At 52.5% G+C, this 17654-nt stretch overlaps 1 protein-coding gene across 4 annotated transcripts; it reads right to left on the reverse strand.

Annotated features, from left to right (window-relative positions):
* Positions 1 to 710: 710 nt before the first annotated feature.
* On the reverse strand, positions 711 to 17501 carry CCDC134 (coiled-coil domain containing 134). 4 transcript variants are annotated; one of them, XM_081248092.1, is made up of 8 exons: positions 17358 to 17493; positions 16873 to 16958; positions 15585 to 15703; positions 14763 to 14884; positions 14084 to 14168; positions 12093 to 12274; positions 11742 to 11813; positions 711 to 3209 (listed from the first exon to the last, which is right to left on the reverse strand). In XM_081248092.1, exons 3-8 carry the CDS (start codon positions 15685 to 15687, stop codon positions 3084 to 3086), a joined length of 690 nt encoding a protein of 229 aa, XP_081104218.1. In that variant the 5' UTR covers positions 15688 to 15703; positions 16873 to 16958; positions 17358 to 17493; the 3' UTR covers positions 711 to 3083. The 4 variants fall into 4 exon arrangements, with proteins under 4 accessions (XP_081104218.1, XP_081104217.1, XP_081104220.1 ...); XM_081248093.1 differs by lacking the exon at positions 16873 to 16958 and adding an exon at positions 10849 to 10909 and having other exon boundaries at positions 3095 to 3209; positions 17358 to 17501; XM_081248091.1 differs by lacking the exon at positions 16873 to 16958 and having other exon boundaries at positions 17358 to 17492.
* Positions 17502 to 17654: the final 153 nt, after the last annotated feature.

A 17654-nucleotide genomic window follows, 5' to 3' on the forward strand; every position in this document is an offset into this window, starting at 1 on the left:
CTCCCAAGCCCCTTACAAAGGTGGCTACCGAGGCTCGCGAACTGCCCAAGTACGGAGAGTATTTTACAAACCCTGCGCCCTTGCAACTGCCGCGACCACGCGCTTACTCCAGCTGCCTCACCCCGGGTACCTCAGAATCTCCTGCAGTCCTTTAAAATAATGCCAGTGCCCGGAACCACCACAGACATTCTGAGGTGGGTTCCGAGCACATCTTCACAAAGTTCCGCAGGGATTCTGAGGCGCAACCCACCCACGGATTCCCACTCCTTCAGCCACCGCACTTCCAGTGTTGCAGTTGGTCACGATGTAAACAACTGTGCAGGTTTCTAGGAATTTATACTAAGGAATAAACGTATGAGTGCTCAGAGAAGTGTGCCCTCAAAGGAGCTCATCAGAGTCCGCTGTAACTGGGAAAAGCTGGGAAGCCCAATAAGGACCTGATGAATATACCTGTTGACAAAGACTTCCACGATATATTGTTTAAAGGAAACATTATGTTTCCTGCTAGTCTGTGAGAGGTAGCAGTTGCTTTGTGGTCAAGACTTAAGAGTTCAAAGGCTGGGTGGAGGCAGCCATGTGGATTCACTTACAAACCGTGTGACTTTGGGCTGGTTAAATAACTTTTTTTTTTTCCTCAGTTTTTTCATCTCTAAAACGGGGGAAACAGTGCACCCTTGTAGTGGTGAAGATTAAGTGAGATCATCTGCACACTCATTTGACAATATTTATTGAACATTTCTGTGGCAGGCAAAGAGACAGTTCCTGCCCTCTGAGAGCTTCCAGTCTGGTGAAGAAAACAGGCATTGATATTTAAGACAAAACCTAAAATTATGAGGAGAGAACTGCATCTGGCATAGCTAGGGGAACACAAAACACGGACAAAGGCCCCGAGGCAGAAGGAGCTGATGCAAGCCAGCACTTAGAATAAGTCCTGACACACAGTGCCCATACAAGGTAGCTACTGTAACTGAAAAGTTACACGTGATCTGTGTGTCACATGAAGGACAAAAAGGATGGAAGACCCAAGAGCTGAGTGTCAGTGATGGTTATGGGAATGGTGGGATTTAGGGTGAATTTTACTTTCTTCTTGGTATTTCAGTATTACTTAAATTACTTTTTATAATTAACATGTATAACATAATAAATAAAGTACCTTACTTGGGGGGGAAAAAGACAAGTTCTTTTCATTGTTTACATGCAGGAGGGTTGGTATAGATTATGCTAGTCTCACCCTGAAACAGAAAACCAAACCCTGCTGCCCTGCTCTGGACCAGGCACTGAGCTGGACAGTGCCACCTGCAACTCCACCATTCAGTGGCTCTCACAGGGCTCCCCACAGTGGGGGGTGACTGTCTGCTGGCATACCATATGACTCACTTTCACTTTGGTCCAACGCCTTCCCGTCCCAGAGCCTCAGTAACCCTCTGCAGAGGGCTACCTGAGTACCAGGAGGTCAGGTAAATGGGCACAGTGCCTCCCACTCTGCAGCTGTTCCCACAGCTCCCAGGTGGAGCTGCCCAGGGAGGAGAGCAGAGTGGTTCTGTTTGTACCTTTGAAGGTGTCAGATGGGAAAACTTGGGCCCACTGGAGGGTGTAGAGGAAGGGATCAATCAAGATGGTGAGAAGTGAAGGTGTAGAAGGAAGAACCCAGGAGGACAAAGATGCTAAATGGGACAGAGGTGAACACAAGTTAAGACTGGGCTCCTCTCTTTGGCTGTGCATATAGTGGGTGCTCAGCAAATCTACGGGACGACCGAAGAACCATCAGAGAAGGGCTCTTGTCACTGAGAAGCCAGGTCCCAACCTCAGAGAAGCAGTTTAGGGCTGGCCAGAGGGTTCAGACATTATCAAATTCATTACACCAATGAAGCCACAGCACAGGGAAGGGGTGGGCCAGGGTCACTCAGCAAGTCTGATGGGCTAAGACCCTGGGTCTCCCTTGGGCACTGTTAGTGGTAGAGGGTTGGGGATAGTTGTGTGTCTCTCCCCTGGCTTGGCAAAGTCAAAGAGACAGAGCTAGAATTCCCCCCAGAGCCCCTCCCTTTTCTGCCTGGAAGGGATATGAGAAGGGCGGCTGCCCACTCAGGGCCTAACTCCCTCTGCAGCTTCCCTGCTCCATGGCCCTGGTCCTTTCTTACACACCTCCTGACACAGGGAGCTTGCTGTCTGATCAATCCAGCTTGGAGCAGCCCTACCATTACAAAGCACAGCCTCCTGCAGAGCTGCAGCCTGTTCCCCAAGAGCCCCCGCCCGCAGGCTACGGTCTCCCTGCGCTGCCAGAGAGGACAAGTTGATTCTTCCCCGAGCCTGCTCAATGACTTCCCTGGATAGCTGAGGACAGAGATCATGCTGCTCCAAGGCTGTCTGGGGCTAAACACCCTCCCAGGATACTTCTGGTCCCTTCTCAACACTGATCCCTTGTCCATGACAGTGCTGAGAAGGGACCTGGAGGTCAAAGCCAAGCCCCTGCTTTGCTGCCCCGCCACGGCTTGAGGCTCCTCTGAGGAGGAGGAATATCCTCTAAGGTGGTCTCTACATCTGAGGGCCCCCTATCCCCCGACCCAGGCCCCTCTCACAGCTCACAGCTCCCTGGGGCCCAAACCAACCTGCTAGCCCAGAGCATTTGCTGGCTTTTATTGTCTCTGCAGGGGACAACTGTGCCAGGCAACTCAGTGACACTGTGGGGCCAGCACCAGGCATGACACCTCCACACATGGCTCAGAGCCTAGTTCTACCGCCTCGCCAGGAAGGGCAGCAGCCAGCCGGCCAGCGGTCCTAACCCAGCGGGAGAGTCCAGCCCAGGATCCCTCCTGCTCCCCCCAGCGTCTCTACAGGGTTAGGTTTGCAGCATAGCGCCCTCTGAAGGCTCCCTTGGCACCCCTCCAGGGAGGTCCCTGGGAAGAAATGCAGCCCTCTGCAGCCCAGTCCCTTCAGCTGCGGCTCAGAGCCGGCTCCAGGGGGCTGAGCAAACTCGGCCTCCCCTCTCACAGGAGCCAGCTCTCACCACCAGTCATACCGCTGCGTTCTCCTCTTCCTCCCGACTGGCCTCCTCCTGGCCCCTTGAGCCCTGGGCTGCTCCAGGGCTATAACTCGGACTGGGATCTTGAGATCCGAGGGCCTTTTCGGATCTCCTTCCGCTTCTCCTCTTTCTTCCGGCGTTTCTCCTCTCCTCTCAGGGCCTTCTGGAAAGGGTCAGTGCTGGTGATGAACTGAGGGGAAGAGCAGAGTGGTCTGATTAAATCTGCTGGCAGCAAAGAGCTCCCTCTGAGCTAGGCTGCTGTGGGGACAGGAAGGTCACTCAGACACAGGCCCTGCCCTCGGGCAGCCCGCAGACATGGAGATAGCTACATGGGCTTTGGGGAAACTGCTGAGCGGGCCTTGGAAGATAAGCAGGAGCCTGCCAAGCAAACAGGACGAGGGAAGAGGACATTCCAAGCAGAGGGACAGGTGCCGGACCTGCATGGCGCATCCGAGAAACAACAAAAAGACTCCACTCAGGGTGAAGGGGCTGAGAGCCGAAGACCACCACAGACCCCCAGAACCCTGAGGAGGAGACGGCAGCCGGCAAGAGTAAGACAACAGGGGTCCTGCCGCTTGCGAACAAGTTGCAACGTCTAGGCAAGGGAGTGTACGGGAAGCAGGTGGGCCAGAGGTTAAACCGTCAGAGCCTGAAAGAGGTGGAAAGTCGACAACAGTGGTGCCCAGACTCGTGGCTTCCACAGTGGATGCACGGTGGTACCCAGTGAGGAGATGGAAACACAGGGCGAGCTGGGTAGGAGGAGGATGAGGACTTCAGCTGGGGTCATCCCCAGGCCCTCTGCTCTTCTTCCCCCACTCTCCAGACTGGCTCATCTGATCCCAGGGCTTCCGTTCCACCCCTATGGTCAGTTACCACTCAAACGTGTATCTCCCTATCTAAATGCCTGTCTGACACCTCCACTAATGTGCAAACATGCCCCAAACCCAGCACGGCTCCATCTCCCCCAAACCCAGTCCCCTTCCAGAGTCTCTGTCCTCATGAACAGCAGTGCCCCACAACCCAGTCGAGGCAAGCAGGGCAGAGACCAAGCATTCCCCCCACCCCCACCCCTACCCCTCACAGTCCATTGCCAAGGCCTGGCCCATTGTACCCCCTAAGTCTCAAACCCGTCTACTTCTCTCCGTCTCGCCTATCCTACTGGTACCGCCATCACCTCCCCCACCGCCCTCCTGATAAATCTGGGCATCTCCCAGGGTCTCTCCACACCCTCTTTGGCCCCTCTCAAACCATTCTCCTCACTGCAGTTAGCTACTTTTCAGTTAGCTGACTCCTGCTTAAACCCTTCCACGACTCGCCATTACTCTCAGGACAAGGTTCCACACAGCTGCATCTGCAGGTCCACCCTGCCCCCCTCTCCTCCTCCCTCACTTCTGGTCCCTGGGTTCCTTCGCTCCCACTTCCAGGTCTCTGCATGTGCTGTGGCTCTTCCCAGCCCCCACCCGCTCTGCCACATTAGCTCCAGCTCAGCTGTCACTGTCCTTGGGGACCTGCCCTGGCTCCCGGCTGGGGCTGCCTCCTCTGTTTCCTTCTCAGTGCTTCTCCCCTGCCATCACCTGCCTCTGTGACCACCTGTTTCGTGCCTGTTGCCCCCACTGGACCACACTCTCCACGAGGACAGGCAGATCGTGTCGGACGCTGCTCACTGAGCCACAAGCCCCCAGTGCAGGGCCTGCCGGGCTTATAGATGGCACTTAGCATGTATTTTTTAAATGAATGAATGAATCACATTAGAATATGAGATACAATAGTACCCAAAACTCATGTAACTTTATTGTGAAATACACCCATTTTATTTGTTCATACGATAAATCTGATAAATGTGTGATCAAGGTAGACATTAAAAACAAATTAGGGGCTCCACCTTGTGGAGTAATCCACCTACCATGTTAGACTGAACCACAAGTCTGGAAGATGGGGTAAAGTCAGAGAAGTGCAGCCCAGAGAGGGTAAGTGATCTGCTCAGGTCACACAGCTAGTCCCAACTGGGGCTAGCCCCCAGGCCTCCCACTTCCCTGACCAGTGCTTTCCCTATCACACTCTGCCTCCTATCCCTACAAGTTAATTCTGATCCTCTTGGGAGGAAGGAGGAGCTGGGAGACCCCTCAAGCCACAGAGGACTCCACACTCTTGGCTCTGGCTTGGGGAAGGACAAGTCAAGAGATCCTGGCCTCACCAGCCCCAGCTAGGTGGGTCAGAAGAGGAAGAGAAACAACGCCTATCCCTTTCCTGGATCTCCTCCCCGCTAGGTCTGGCTAATGCCTACTTTAAATTCTGATGCTAACCTCGAGTGGACCCTTCGTGCTGCCTGACAATCCAGAATGTTCCCCTGGTCTACTCACTCTCCTGCTCTCCTAGACACACCTTCTCCTCGAACCTCCATCACTCCTCCCCTCCTCACTCGCAGCCCCTGACCTTGCTTCCTGTTCCAAAAAGAATGGAAACACTCAGAAGACAACTTCCACAAGCTCCCACCACCATACCCACCAACCCACTTGCTGCTGTGCCCACACTGCTCTTCCAGGCTAGGCCATGCCTCCCCCCAGGCACCAGCTCTCCTCTCCCCCCTCCCTTCCTCAGGGATGAGGCTCCAGCAACTCTCCTACCCCTACACCATTGTTCTTCCTAATAGGTTGGGGGGGGGGGTCCCATCAACATGCAAACGTGCTGTAGTCTCTCCCATCACACTAAACTCTCCCCTGGAACCCACACCCTCCTCCAGCTAGTCTCCCGTTGATCTGCTCCCCCTGAAAACAAAACCTTTATCATAAGCGACAAGGATATAATGTACAACATCGGGAATTATAGCTATCATCTTGTAATAACTTTTAATGGAGTATAGTCTGTAAAAATACTGAATCACAGGCTTCCCTCGTGGCGCAGTGGTTAAGAATCCACCTGCCAATGCAGGGGACGCAGGTTCGAGCCCTGGTCCGGGAAGATCCCACATGCCATGGAACAACTAAGCCCGTGAGCCCCAACTACTGAAGCCCGCATGCCTAGAGCCCGTGCTCCGCAACAAGAGAAGCCATCGCCGTGAGAAGCCTGTGCAACCAAGCGTAGCCCCTGATCGCCGCAACGAGAGAAAGCCCGCGTGCAGCAACAAAGACCCAACACAGCCAAAAATAAAAATAAATTAAAATTAAAAAAAAAACTGAATCACTATGCTGTACACCTGAAACATAAAAAAAAAAAAAAAAAACCTCTTCAAAAGCGTCACCTGTACTTGACGGGATGCGTCCACTTCCTTTCCTCTCATTTTCTCCAAACTCAGTCTTTTGTCCCCACCACTCAACCAAAACAGCTTTTACTGAGATCGCTGATGGCATGTCTCCATGCTGCTAAATCCCGTGGCTGATTCTCAGCCTCATCTTCCTTGACCCTCCAGCAGCATCTGACAGGAAGATCACTTCCTCCTTCTTGTCCCTTTCCTCACATGGCCTCTGGGAATTATTCCCTCTTGGGTTGCGACACTAGCACTCGCTGATCCGTCCTGGGGAGCTCCGCTGCTCCTCCTCAGTCTCCCATCTCTAAGTGCAGGCACATCTCAGGCCTCAGGCCTCACACCACTGCTGTATCTGCCCTGCCCCTCTGCTCCTCTCACATTTGCAGCTCTAGCTTAAGCTCTCCCCTGAAATCCAGTCATATACCCAGTTGCCTCCTTGACATCTTCATTCACATGCCCATCAGGTCCAGAAACGAGGTCTTGATCCCCGATCCAGCCCTCGACCTTGTCCCACCAGTCTGCCCATTTTAGAAACAGCAGCCCCATTCTTCCACACACACAGGTAAAAAATCGTCGAGTCATCCTTAATGCAGCTCTTTCACTCCAGATCTGCTTCCTTAGTGAATTTTATTGGCTCTGCCTTCAAAACAGAACCAAAATCTCACCATTCCTCACCAGCACCATTGTTGTCACCCTGGTTCAAGCCACCATTAACTCCCAAATAGACAAGCACAGCATCCTCCTTACCAGTATCCATCTCCTCCCTGGTCCCCGTCACTATTCTCCACACAGCAGCCAGGCTGATCCTTTAAAAGGATAAGTCAGAGACCCTCACCCTGCTCCTATGTGTCTTGGAGCCAAAGCCCTTGAGAAGACATGCAAGGGTCCTGTGCTCTGACCTACAACTCTGACCTCACCCCCTCTCACACTCCCCACCCTTCCAAATATGCTTCCAATTCAGGGCCTTTGCACTTGCTGCTCCTTCAGCCTGGAATGTTCTTCCCCCAGAGACAGAGCTGGCTCCCTTGCTGTTTCACGTCTTTGCAGTAAGAACCTTCTGTGTCCGAGTCATGTGAAATAGCAACTGTATTCCCATGTTATCCCTGGAATTCCTTAACCACGTTCCTCTGCTTTTTTTCTCCGTAGCCCTTAACACCACCTATCATATATTTTTTATTGACTGTCTATCTCCTCCAACAAGAATGCCATTCCCAGGAGGGCAGAGCTAGAACGCTTCTCTAGTGGCTAGGATTCAGTAGATGCTCACTAAACGTTGAACAAGTGCATGTACTATGCCTCTGAGCCTTTGTGCAAGCTGGTCCCTCTGCCTGGGAAGGTCTTCCCTGAGCTGGTCAACCCCGCACTCCTTACTTATCCCAGAGCCTCCACCCCCTACTTCCATAGGCTCCCTCGCATGGGTCCTTCCCTCTTGCACTGGTACAGAGATCGTGCTAGATTGGGACTGTGTTTCTCTGCTACCTTCCCCAACAGACGGTGAGCATCTTCAGAGCAGGGAGAGGGCCAGCTCCCTCTGGACTGGGACATGGCCAGCACGAAGCCTGATACAAGTTGGCTCTAGTGATGGGTATGTAGTAGGAGGGGACTCCCGGAACACCCACTGGTATGGAGAGAATATCCAAGGTGAGCGGAGCAAACCTGGGCTGTTGCTGGTGGACAGGTCCACACGGGATACCAAAAAGTGAGTAAAATCTTGGGACCGTCCCCAGCCAATAAAAGTAAGGAAAGTATGTTGCTTCTGAGGTATGCCCAAGCAGAGCACATTATGATGAAGCTAAATTACATCTATCCTGGAGCCCATTGTCTCAGTGCCCCATGCTCTCACCCTCCTCGTGTGTGAGAGGCATTCACGATCTGCAGGGCAAGGAGAGCCAGTGACACAGCAAAAAAAGCATCTCCATGGGAGCCCCCTCATTGGGAAAGGCAATCTGCCATGGCCTTGAGCATCCCTGCATGTTTTTTCCACGTATACCAAGAACCCAGCCCTGACTGTTCTTACCCAGGCCATTTATCAGGGTTGTGACTGCAGCAAGCAACCTTGAAGGATGTGTCATCTTGGTTTTACATGAAGGGGAGGCAGCTACGCTAGGGTGGAAAACCATATCCCCCACTCTGGCACCTGAAGCAAAGCCACTAGTTCAACAGGGCCCTCGAGTCAGAGGTTCCTCTGAATACTCAGGCCTGTCCTCTGATTATTCACCTAAATTAAGAGCTGATGGTGCTGTGCAGACGAGTTAACATAGCTGGCCTCACTGCTATCTTTTAGAAGGTTTGTTTCCAAGGCTGGTCCTTGGCTGGTGTCTAGGAACTTGGTTTCTGGGAGGGATTCCCATCACCCTAACTGATAAGCGTGGCTCACTGCACCTAAACTGTGCAAAAATGTGGTTTATTCTAAACACCCACTTTCCTTCTGGAGTCTGGAATTTGGTATGTGCTAGGCAGAGGGTGCCTACGTGACTAGTTCCCAGTAAAAACTCTGGGCACTGAGTCTTCAACAGGCTCTCCTGATAGACAACTTTTCACATGTATTTTTATAACCTGTTGCTGGGGGAATAAATCGTGTCCTGTGTCACTTCACTGGGCGAGACTCGTGGAAGCTTGTGTCTGGTTTCCCTTAGACTTCCCCCAAGGAGCATTTTCCCTTTGCTGATTTTACTGTGGATCCTTTCACTGTAATAAATCATAGCCTCGAGTACAAGTACACACTGAGTCCTGTGAGTCTTCCTAGCGAATCATCAACCTTGGGGCGGCTTTGGGAACCCTCGGCACAGGTGACCATGGGCAGCAGCAGCCATCTAGCCCCAGGGATGACACTGGAAGACCAACTGCCATGAAGGCTAATAAGACAACAATCTGAATTAAAAGCCGTCACTCTTGCCTAGACAATATTCCCAGTGACCAGGCATGTTGTATTCTTACTGACTGTTGTCAGTGTCCTAGCCATCTGGTCTGCCAGATGAGCAGGCTACAAACTGGCAGATCAAAGATGGCCATCCCTCTTGGGGGCCATGAACTGTGGAAACAAACTGTGGTTGACCATGGGACAGTCTGGGTCACTCGCTTAGATGCTCATAGCCAATTCTCTGATGAGACCAACTAGAATCAAAAGGCTGATCAAGCCTAAACAGCCCAGTTGACTGGCACTGCCACCTACATGCATCATTGTACTAAATGTGGCAATACACTCACCACCATACACTGACACAAAGCAGAGGACTCTGTATTTCTGGTTCAGCTACCTAGAGTCCCTGGTTGGAACAGTACGGCCCAAAATCATTAGAACAATGACCACTTGGGGGACTTTCCCTGGCGGTCCAGTGGTTAAGACTCCACGCTTCCACTGCAGGGGGCACGGGTTCGATCCCTGGTCGGGGAACTAAGATCCTGCATGCTGCGTGGCACGGCCAAAAAAAAAAAAAAAAAAAAAAGAATAATGACCACTTGGTTGAGTACGCTCCTTGCCAAGTCTCCCTGTAGTGGCCCATGTGGGCCAAGATGGGAGATATGTGTCTGCAGAAATCTTGCAAAAATGCCCTTGTCCCACTCACATATGACCCTTCTGAACAAAAAGTCTAGGTTAAAGTAGGGAATAATTGGAGAAAAGTGAAATTATAGGTCCTGGGATGTGACATGTTGATTTTGTACCAATAATCTGGGGAGGGAGTGCCTTGGACCCCAGGAGGTGTGTGGAACAATTAATCCTCTTTGTCCTTTAGATCCAGCACTGCCGCCTGGCAAAACAATCCTAGGGTCCACCCAAGCCAAGCGGCAGCTGCAGTTGAGAGTCAGACTCACTGTCCAGTGTGTCATTCTCAACCACGTGACAGGAAAATTCACATAGACGCAGTCAGTCCTAACTATTCTGCTGTGCATGATACCATCAAAGGCAGCTCCCAGAGTAACCCTGTGCAGACACACAGACCAGTACAACCTTGCTTCAATCTGACATACAAATCCATCTGCTTCTGCTGATCCCTGAGCGACCCTGGTTATGCCATGTAGGGCAACTGAGGCTGCAACTCAGCAGCAACACTGCCTCCAGGGCTCAGCCAAACAATGCAATGGTGACCCAAATCAAGTGGTAACATGTAGGAGACAGTGGGCCACAGAAGGCCTCTCCACTGGGGATGAGCGTTGCTTTGGGTCTATCTATTGGCCCCTGTAATCACTGGCAATGACATCAAAGATCAGCAGCTCAGTCTAAACCCTTGTATGGGTGGTAACAGATGATAGATTGGTCTTCAACCGCATGCTGATTTTCGAATGTAAGACCTACTGCCCCCGCCCCCCCAGGCCTTATCAGAGCTGGCTAAGTCCAGGACCCTGGAGCACATGGTTGAGATCAACACTGTGCGTGGCCTCATCCTGCTGCTTAGAGTCCTACTGACAGCAGTCTGACAGCTGAACAAATGTGGTCCTAGTCTCTACTGATCAGATTAATCATGGAATAGGACATTCACGTAGAAATGTGAGTTAAGCCAAGACACGTAGGGCTGATGGATGGACTGTGGGGAGGCGATCTCTATCACCCTGCACATTCTTGCTGGTACACCGGACAACTCTGTACCTGGGCCATTTCTCAGGTTGTGTTTGCAGAAAGCAACCATGAAGGATGAGGTGATGTCTGCCTGCAAAGACTTGGTTTGCTTCTGTTCATTATAAAGGTGGTGAATTTCCCAAGCTTGGTGCTCCTAGACTTGATGCAAACCCACTGCATGCATGGCATTTGCCTGGGCCCCTCTGTGTCACCCTCCTGGGACTTGGGGAGTACAGGAAACCCACATGACCAGGCCAACAGCAACTGCTTTTGCTGCAATAAACTCTGATGTCTCTAACCTGTCAGCATCCATGAAACAGCAGCAAAATCCTAAACCTTCAGAGGCCCCTCCCTACACCTGAGGAGAGCCTATGATTTGAGGAGTACAGTGCTCTGGCCCTTCCTCCCTGCCGCTCAGGCCCTGCCCTGCCACCTCTGATCTCTCCCTCCCCTCTACTGTGTGTCCGTATCTGTCGTGCTTCCCCTGCAGCCTCCAGCTCTCAGAGCCCACCTCAGCCCCTAGGAGGAGAACATGTGCAGGAATGTGGGACAGAAGCCTGGCTGGGTGCTCACAGGCTCAAGGGCAGAGAAGCATGGCCTGACCTCCCATGGCTTCCCTGACATTCGCCTGATGGGAACAGTGCCTACCGTGCACTGGGATGGATGTGTTCATAGCCTCTGACTGGCCCTCACAGCTGAGGTCCACACCGCATGGACAGACAGGGAGCTGAGGCTAAGACAGGGCCAGCAGCTTGCCCGAAGGTACCAGTGGGCGAGTGATACTCAGGCCCAGACCCAGGCACTTCTGGCTCCAAGTCCAAAGCCCTCACACTCCATTCTAGGTGCCCCAGCCCCTGCAGGCGCTGGCCTCCCAGGGCTCAGCAGAGGCCAAGCAGACATGGCCACAGGTCCCAGCAGCTCACCTCTGTGTGGTCTACTTTAAATGGGTTCTGGAAGTCAGAGTCTTTCTCGCTGATTCCCAGCTCCTGGGCCATCTGCAGATGAGGAAAAGCTAGTCATCCTCTGCCTTCTCCTGCCTCCTGCTCACCCAAGGGCCACTCCCTCCGAGGCCTGAACAGATGTGGGGCAGGTGGTGACCCCTAGGGACCCAGGTCAGCATAGAACCCCATGAAAGGGCACCTCAAGGTGGCCCAAGGCTTATCACAGAAAACGCAACCAAGGGCTGACATTCAGGCCTCACTAAAGGCAGATGCGTGGCTCACAGAGTACCACCAGACAGAGGGCTCCCGGACCTCCTCCACCCTAGTCCTTACCAGGCTGAGGATGGGCGAGTGGGGGCCCTGGTCAAAGACGCCCGACTGGTTGCAGAAGCTGATGCCCCAGCGGATGAGGAGGTTCCAGTTGGAGTTGTGGTCAAAGCAGTGGTGCACGATCCTTGGGAAGCGCAGCACCACATCACCGAAGAAGGCCGTGTTCTCCACCACTTGGGAGAAAGCTGGTGAAAGGACCCTGATGAGTGGCCAGGGGAGATGCCCTTCTACAGCCCTCCTGGCCAGCCCTACGCACCCTCCAGAGAACAGAGGCAAGCCCACTAATCAGAGAAGGGGAACGGTGCCTGAGGCCCACAGGCTGCTGACCACATGTACAGTGCATGCTAAGGGCTTTATGTCTACCAGGTCACTGAATCATCAAAACCACCTTTAGAGGGAGACGTGTCTGCTATTCCCATTTCTCACACAGGAAACTGAAGCTGACGGCTCGTGAGTAGCAAACCCGGGCTGCAAACCCAGGGCTGTCTGACTCCAAAGGACATGCTCTTTCCCCTGTTATCTCACAGCCCAGAAGACTCATTTACCATGGGGACCAGAGAGGTGGGTGTCATTTTGCACATGGAGGCATATGCATCCCATGAGGCTTCACTGGGCCTAACCTCCCCAACTTGGTGTCCTAATGTCCAGAGCTGGGCCCTCGTGTTAACACAACTACAGTGTCTGTGAGGGGTCAGTTCTGTTAGGATGGCCAGGGAACACATCAGGGTTTGTTTTCTTTTTAGTGTATGCCCAATTTTATTTTAAATGCTTATGTTCTTATTTTGAAATAATTTTAGACTTACATAATACACCTCAAAATTCCTTCACTGGGCTTCCTCTCATGTTATCATCTTATATAACCATTGCACAACTATCTAAACCAGGAAATTAACATTGATACATCAATCCACAGACCTAATTTGAATTTGGTCAGTTTTCCCACCAATATCCTTCCTCTAGTCAACAAATCAGTTTAGAAGGAGTTTAGTGTCCATTATGGTGGGAGGTCCCCCGACCCAGGCTAGCATGAAGAATAGTAACTACACACCCAGCCCTGGTGGCAGCCCCTGTTTCAGTGACCCCTATAGATAAGGCCCAGGCAGCGCTCACCAGCACTGGCCAGGCCACACAGAGATAAGCAGACTCCTACAAAGATATGCCAGGTTGGGTCTGAGACAAGTGGGGCAGGGACCCCTGGGCTTCAGAACAATCTTGAACCGCAAAGAACTCAGGAGTTCGCTTGGTTTACAGGTAAGAGCCAGGCAAACCACCTGTCCTCTTTCATGTGGAAACTGGAGGTAACAGTGCCTTCCTCAGTTATTGTGGAGATTAGAGATGATATTTGTAACGTGCCCAACATTCAGTATGTAAAAGCTCCTTCGGTCTTGTCTCAGACAGTGCGACCTAACAAACTCTACTGTTAGAACTGTAACCAGTTAATGGGGAGAAATTACCAATGAAGAGAAATTCTTGGAAGAGGAGATGAAGGGATTAAAAATATTCTTTTATTTATCTATGTTGGTCTCACCTTGTCTCAAAAAGGATTTAAGGGAGTTGAGGCTTTTAGAACAGTAGTAAAGAGTGATGGTAACTGCTCCCATGGGCCAGTCACTTCAACAGGCCTCAGTTTTTTCTCCTATAAATGGGAACAACCCTTGCCATCTCTACCAGGAGGGTCAGGGTAGTGAAGGCAAGGATTTCTGGAGTGGAAGTGGGCAAAGGCTCCTCCCTAGTTCCCCCGTCTCAAACACCAAACCACACGACAGAATATATCTGTGTCAGGGACACAGAAACTGGCTCTGAAACGAGCCGAGAAACACTCGGAGAATCATATACTAAGTGCCCAACTACCCAAAGAGACTCCTTGGAAGGTGCCACAGGAGGGTACTTCCAGAGAGAGAAAAAAGAGTGACAAGAACAAGAGGGAAGGAGCAGCTACAGAAGATCAAGGATGGAGGGGGGAAGAGGAGAGGGAGAGATTGGGAAGACCATACCATCCTTCAGTTTCTCGTCCTGGGGGAAGGGCCCATCTGGGAGCACATCTGCAGCAATGAGCACTGTCCGGGAGTCCTCCAGCACCTGAGGGAACCCCACCTGGGCTGAGTGGCTTTGAAAAGGTCTTCCCAGACCGGCCCCAGCCCCATTTACTTCAACTCTACTTCAAATCTTCTGTGAAGGGCTTCCCTGGTGGCGCAGTGGTTAAGAATCTGCCTGCCAATGCAGCGGACACAGGTTCGAGCCCTGGTCCGGGAAGATCCCACATGCCGTGGAGCAACTAAGCCCGTGCGCCACAACTACTAAGCCTGCGCTCTAGAGCCCACGAGCCACAACTACTGAGCCCGCGTGCCACAACTACTGAAGCCTGCGCTCTACAGCCCGTGCTCCGCAACAAGAGAAGCCACCGCAATGAGAAGCCTGTGCACTGCAATGAAGAGCAGCCTCTGCTTGCTGCAACTAGAGAAAGCCCACGCATAGCAACGAAGACCCAACATACCCAAAAATAAATAAATAAATAATAAAAATAAATTAATTATATATATAAAAAAAAAATCTTCTGTGCATGTGCTTCCCCCTCATTGAACACCATCCCCTTGGGGAACTCCTACGCATCCATCAGTGCCCAGATCAAAGACCAGGCCTGCCATGAGCTGCCCCCTGCCTGCCTGCATGCACCTTAAAGAGCCCCTTGAGCATGACGTCAAGGATCTTGTACTGCTGGTGGACATCATTCAGCTGTGCTAGGTTTTTCAGCGCCAACAGCTGCTCCCGCCGCTTCACCTCAAACATCTTCTTGTCTGAGCAGCATTAAGTTAAGGAACTGGCACCAGTTCTCCTGCCTGGATAATCCAGTGGTCCCGATCGAGAGGACCCACCCTGGCCAGCAAGTCTCTGCCAGGGGCGTAGATGTGCATGCCTGGGACTCCCCAGGGAATGAATACACTCTCTGAGAAACATATAAATCCTGCAAACATATCATTCATCCACTTCACTGAGGATTCCACACCCGACAACCTGAATACAACCCTCAGGACCTGGCTCCTGTCCTCCCCTCCCCGTGGCCTTTCCCCAATCTCCCACAGCCACTCACTGCTCCCAGAACCTCCGCCCCTCTGCTCACACTGTACACTCTGCCTGGGGTGCCCCCCAGCCTTCTCTATGAGTTTCTATTCTTTCAAGACCCAGCCCTTGGGTAGGCAGCCCAGTATGCCAGGGCTTGGTCTCCGGCCAGGGTCTCACCCAAAAAGAAAGAGGCACATGTACAATCCTCAAGAATCCTCATGGCTCTGAGATATATGCCTTGCCTTCTCAATTTAACATATGGGGAAACTGAGGTTCAGAACAGGACTTGACCAAGTCTGGTTAGAGCACCTTACTTTTTCTCCACCGTTCCTATTAGGGGGGTCTGCTCCATCCCTGGAATCTCCCAAGGGGTTGTGGGTATAGAGAAACCTCATTTATAGGCCCCTCAAAAACACCTCCAACCCCAAAGGATACAGATCTCCAGGCTTGGGTCCAGGGAGGTCCTCAGGGTGTCTGTGACTCCTGTCCCAGACAGTAGCAGGACAGAGAGGAAGGCCAGGAACTGAAGAAGGTCCATATCCAAGACTCTGGAGCTAGGGGAGTAACCCAGAGAAAGTGAGACCCAGAGCTTGGTGTTATAGGAAACAGAAAGTGAGTTGAACAGCAACAGGCTGATAATGACACAGCCTCCAAATACCAAAAACCCAGCTTTGGGAAGCCCTGGAGCCCCAGTTCCTAGCCCAGGGCCAGTGACCAAAGGACACAAAATAAAGACAAAAGACATGGGATGATAGGAGGGAGGGAGAAAGATAAAGTCAGCAAGGCAGGGATGCTTAGAAAACAGGGATCAACGCCTGGAACCCTGCACTGGAGCTCTGGCTCTGCCTCAGCCTGACTTCGGGACCTCGGGCAAATTGCTCAGCCTCTCTGAGCTCCATCTTCCTCATTGCAAAATGCGGATAAGGAAGTCATCTCCCTGTTGCAGAGACAGAAGGCTAGGTGAGGCACTGTGCCTGAGGAAGAAGGGCCTGGTCAATATCATTGCCTCTCAATTCCCCATCCTGGCCTCTCAGGAGGCCCAGGCAGTCAGAGATGTGAAACTTCTGGGGTTTCCCACCTTTCCTGACTTCTGTCAACAGATAGGAAGAAGGGGTGCAGGGTGGGAAGGGAGGCAAGACAGTCTTGGGATAAGACGGCTGTTATTCTCTTAGGAACCATAGGCACCACAAGCAACACCTGTTCCTATCTAGGCAACATTTCCCAATTACCTGCTGAGTACCTGTCATGTTCTAAGCACTGTTCTAGAGCCGGGAATACGGCAGCGACAAACAAAATTCCCTGCACACTGGTACTTTCATCCCTAGTAGGGTTAAAAGACAACCAATAAAGTTGTAAAACAAGCATAGAAAGATGAGAGGGAGTCAGTAAAGTGCAGTATTAAATACAGTAGTCAGAGGCAGCCTCTACTCAGATGATAGCTGCCCAATTTTACCAACGTGGAGACCAAAGCACAGAAAAATGAGGGGACTGCCCAAAGTCACTCATGGATTCTCAGGCTAAACCAAGAGTCTTAATGTGCACAGGCTACCTCAGAGCTGGCCACTGTTCTATTAGGACACCTAGGTGTGTCCTAGAGATGCTCAGTTATTGACAGTGAGACCCCACACAGATCAACCAGAGGACCGCCCCCGCCCCACGCTGATGAGACAACTGAAGCCTAGAGAATGGGAAGAAATAGTTCAAGCTCACCCAGAACCCTTACCTTCCACCGTCACTCCAGACTCAAGGGAACCAAACACTGGTTAAGGCAGAACTTGGGGCCAGGGGAAATCAGACAGCCGGTAATGACTGAAGCAGGAAGAAGTGGGAAAAGAAAGCCGAAAAAGCGTACTGCGTGGGGCAGATCCCGCTGTCTCTACTGTTACTCCCACTTATCCGCCTCTCAATCCCGCTCCCTGCCCCAGGAGTCCCCAGAGCTCTTCCCGGCTGGGCGTGCGACTCCGAGGCCATTCTGCAGAGGTGGCTTGGTGGTGGATCCTGAGCCGGCAACCCGGGCTCGGAGACCAGGGTCGCTGCCCCTAGCCTTTAGAGCTCCGGGAAGAGAAAGTCTTTGTAATGAGGAGAGGCGTCCGGGTCCGCGAATCCCAACCCCCATCCTGTGCAGCCAATTCTGGGCCCTCGGTCCCTCCCCCGCCCCCCCCCACCACCACGAGAGCCTGCCCGCCCGGCGCCCCCGCCCCCACCTACCAGGCCGGGCGGGCGGGCGGACAGGAGTCAGCGTGCACCTCGCCTCGAGGGTCCGCAGACGACCGGCAGAGGCGCAGAACCTCACAGTGTCCCAGAGCAGCCACGCAGGGACTGCCGAGCGCCGCCTCTGCCCAAAGATCGCGGGCCGCGACTGCCGCTCCTTGACCTAACTTCCGGCCCCGCCCAGTAGGCTCCGGCGCTAGCCCTGCCCGAGGTCCGTGGGAGTTCTCTCCCGCTCACCCTGCGTGGCGGCTTGCGCACTTGCCGCGTTAAGGTCGAGTTGGAGGAAATAGCCTG

Source organism: Mesoplodon bidens, assembly GCF_964165515.1.
Source record: "Mesoplodon bidens genome assembly, chromosome: 11".
Lineage (NCBI taxonomy): Eukaryota > Metazoa > Chordata > Mammalia > Artiodactyla > Ziphiidae > Mesoplodon > Mesoplodon bidens.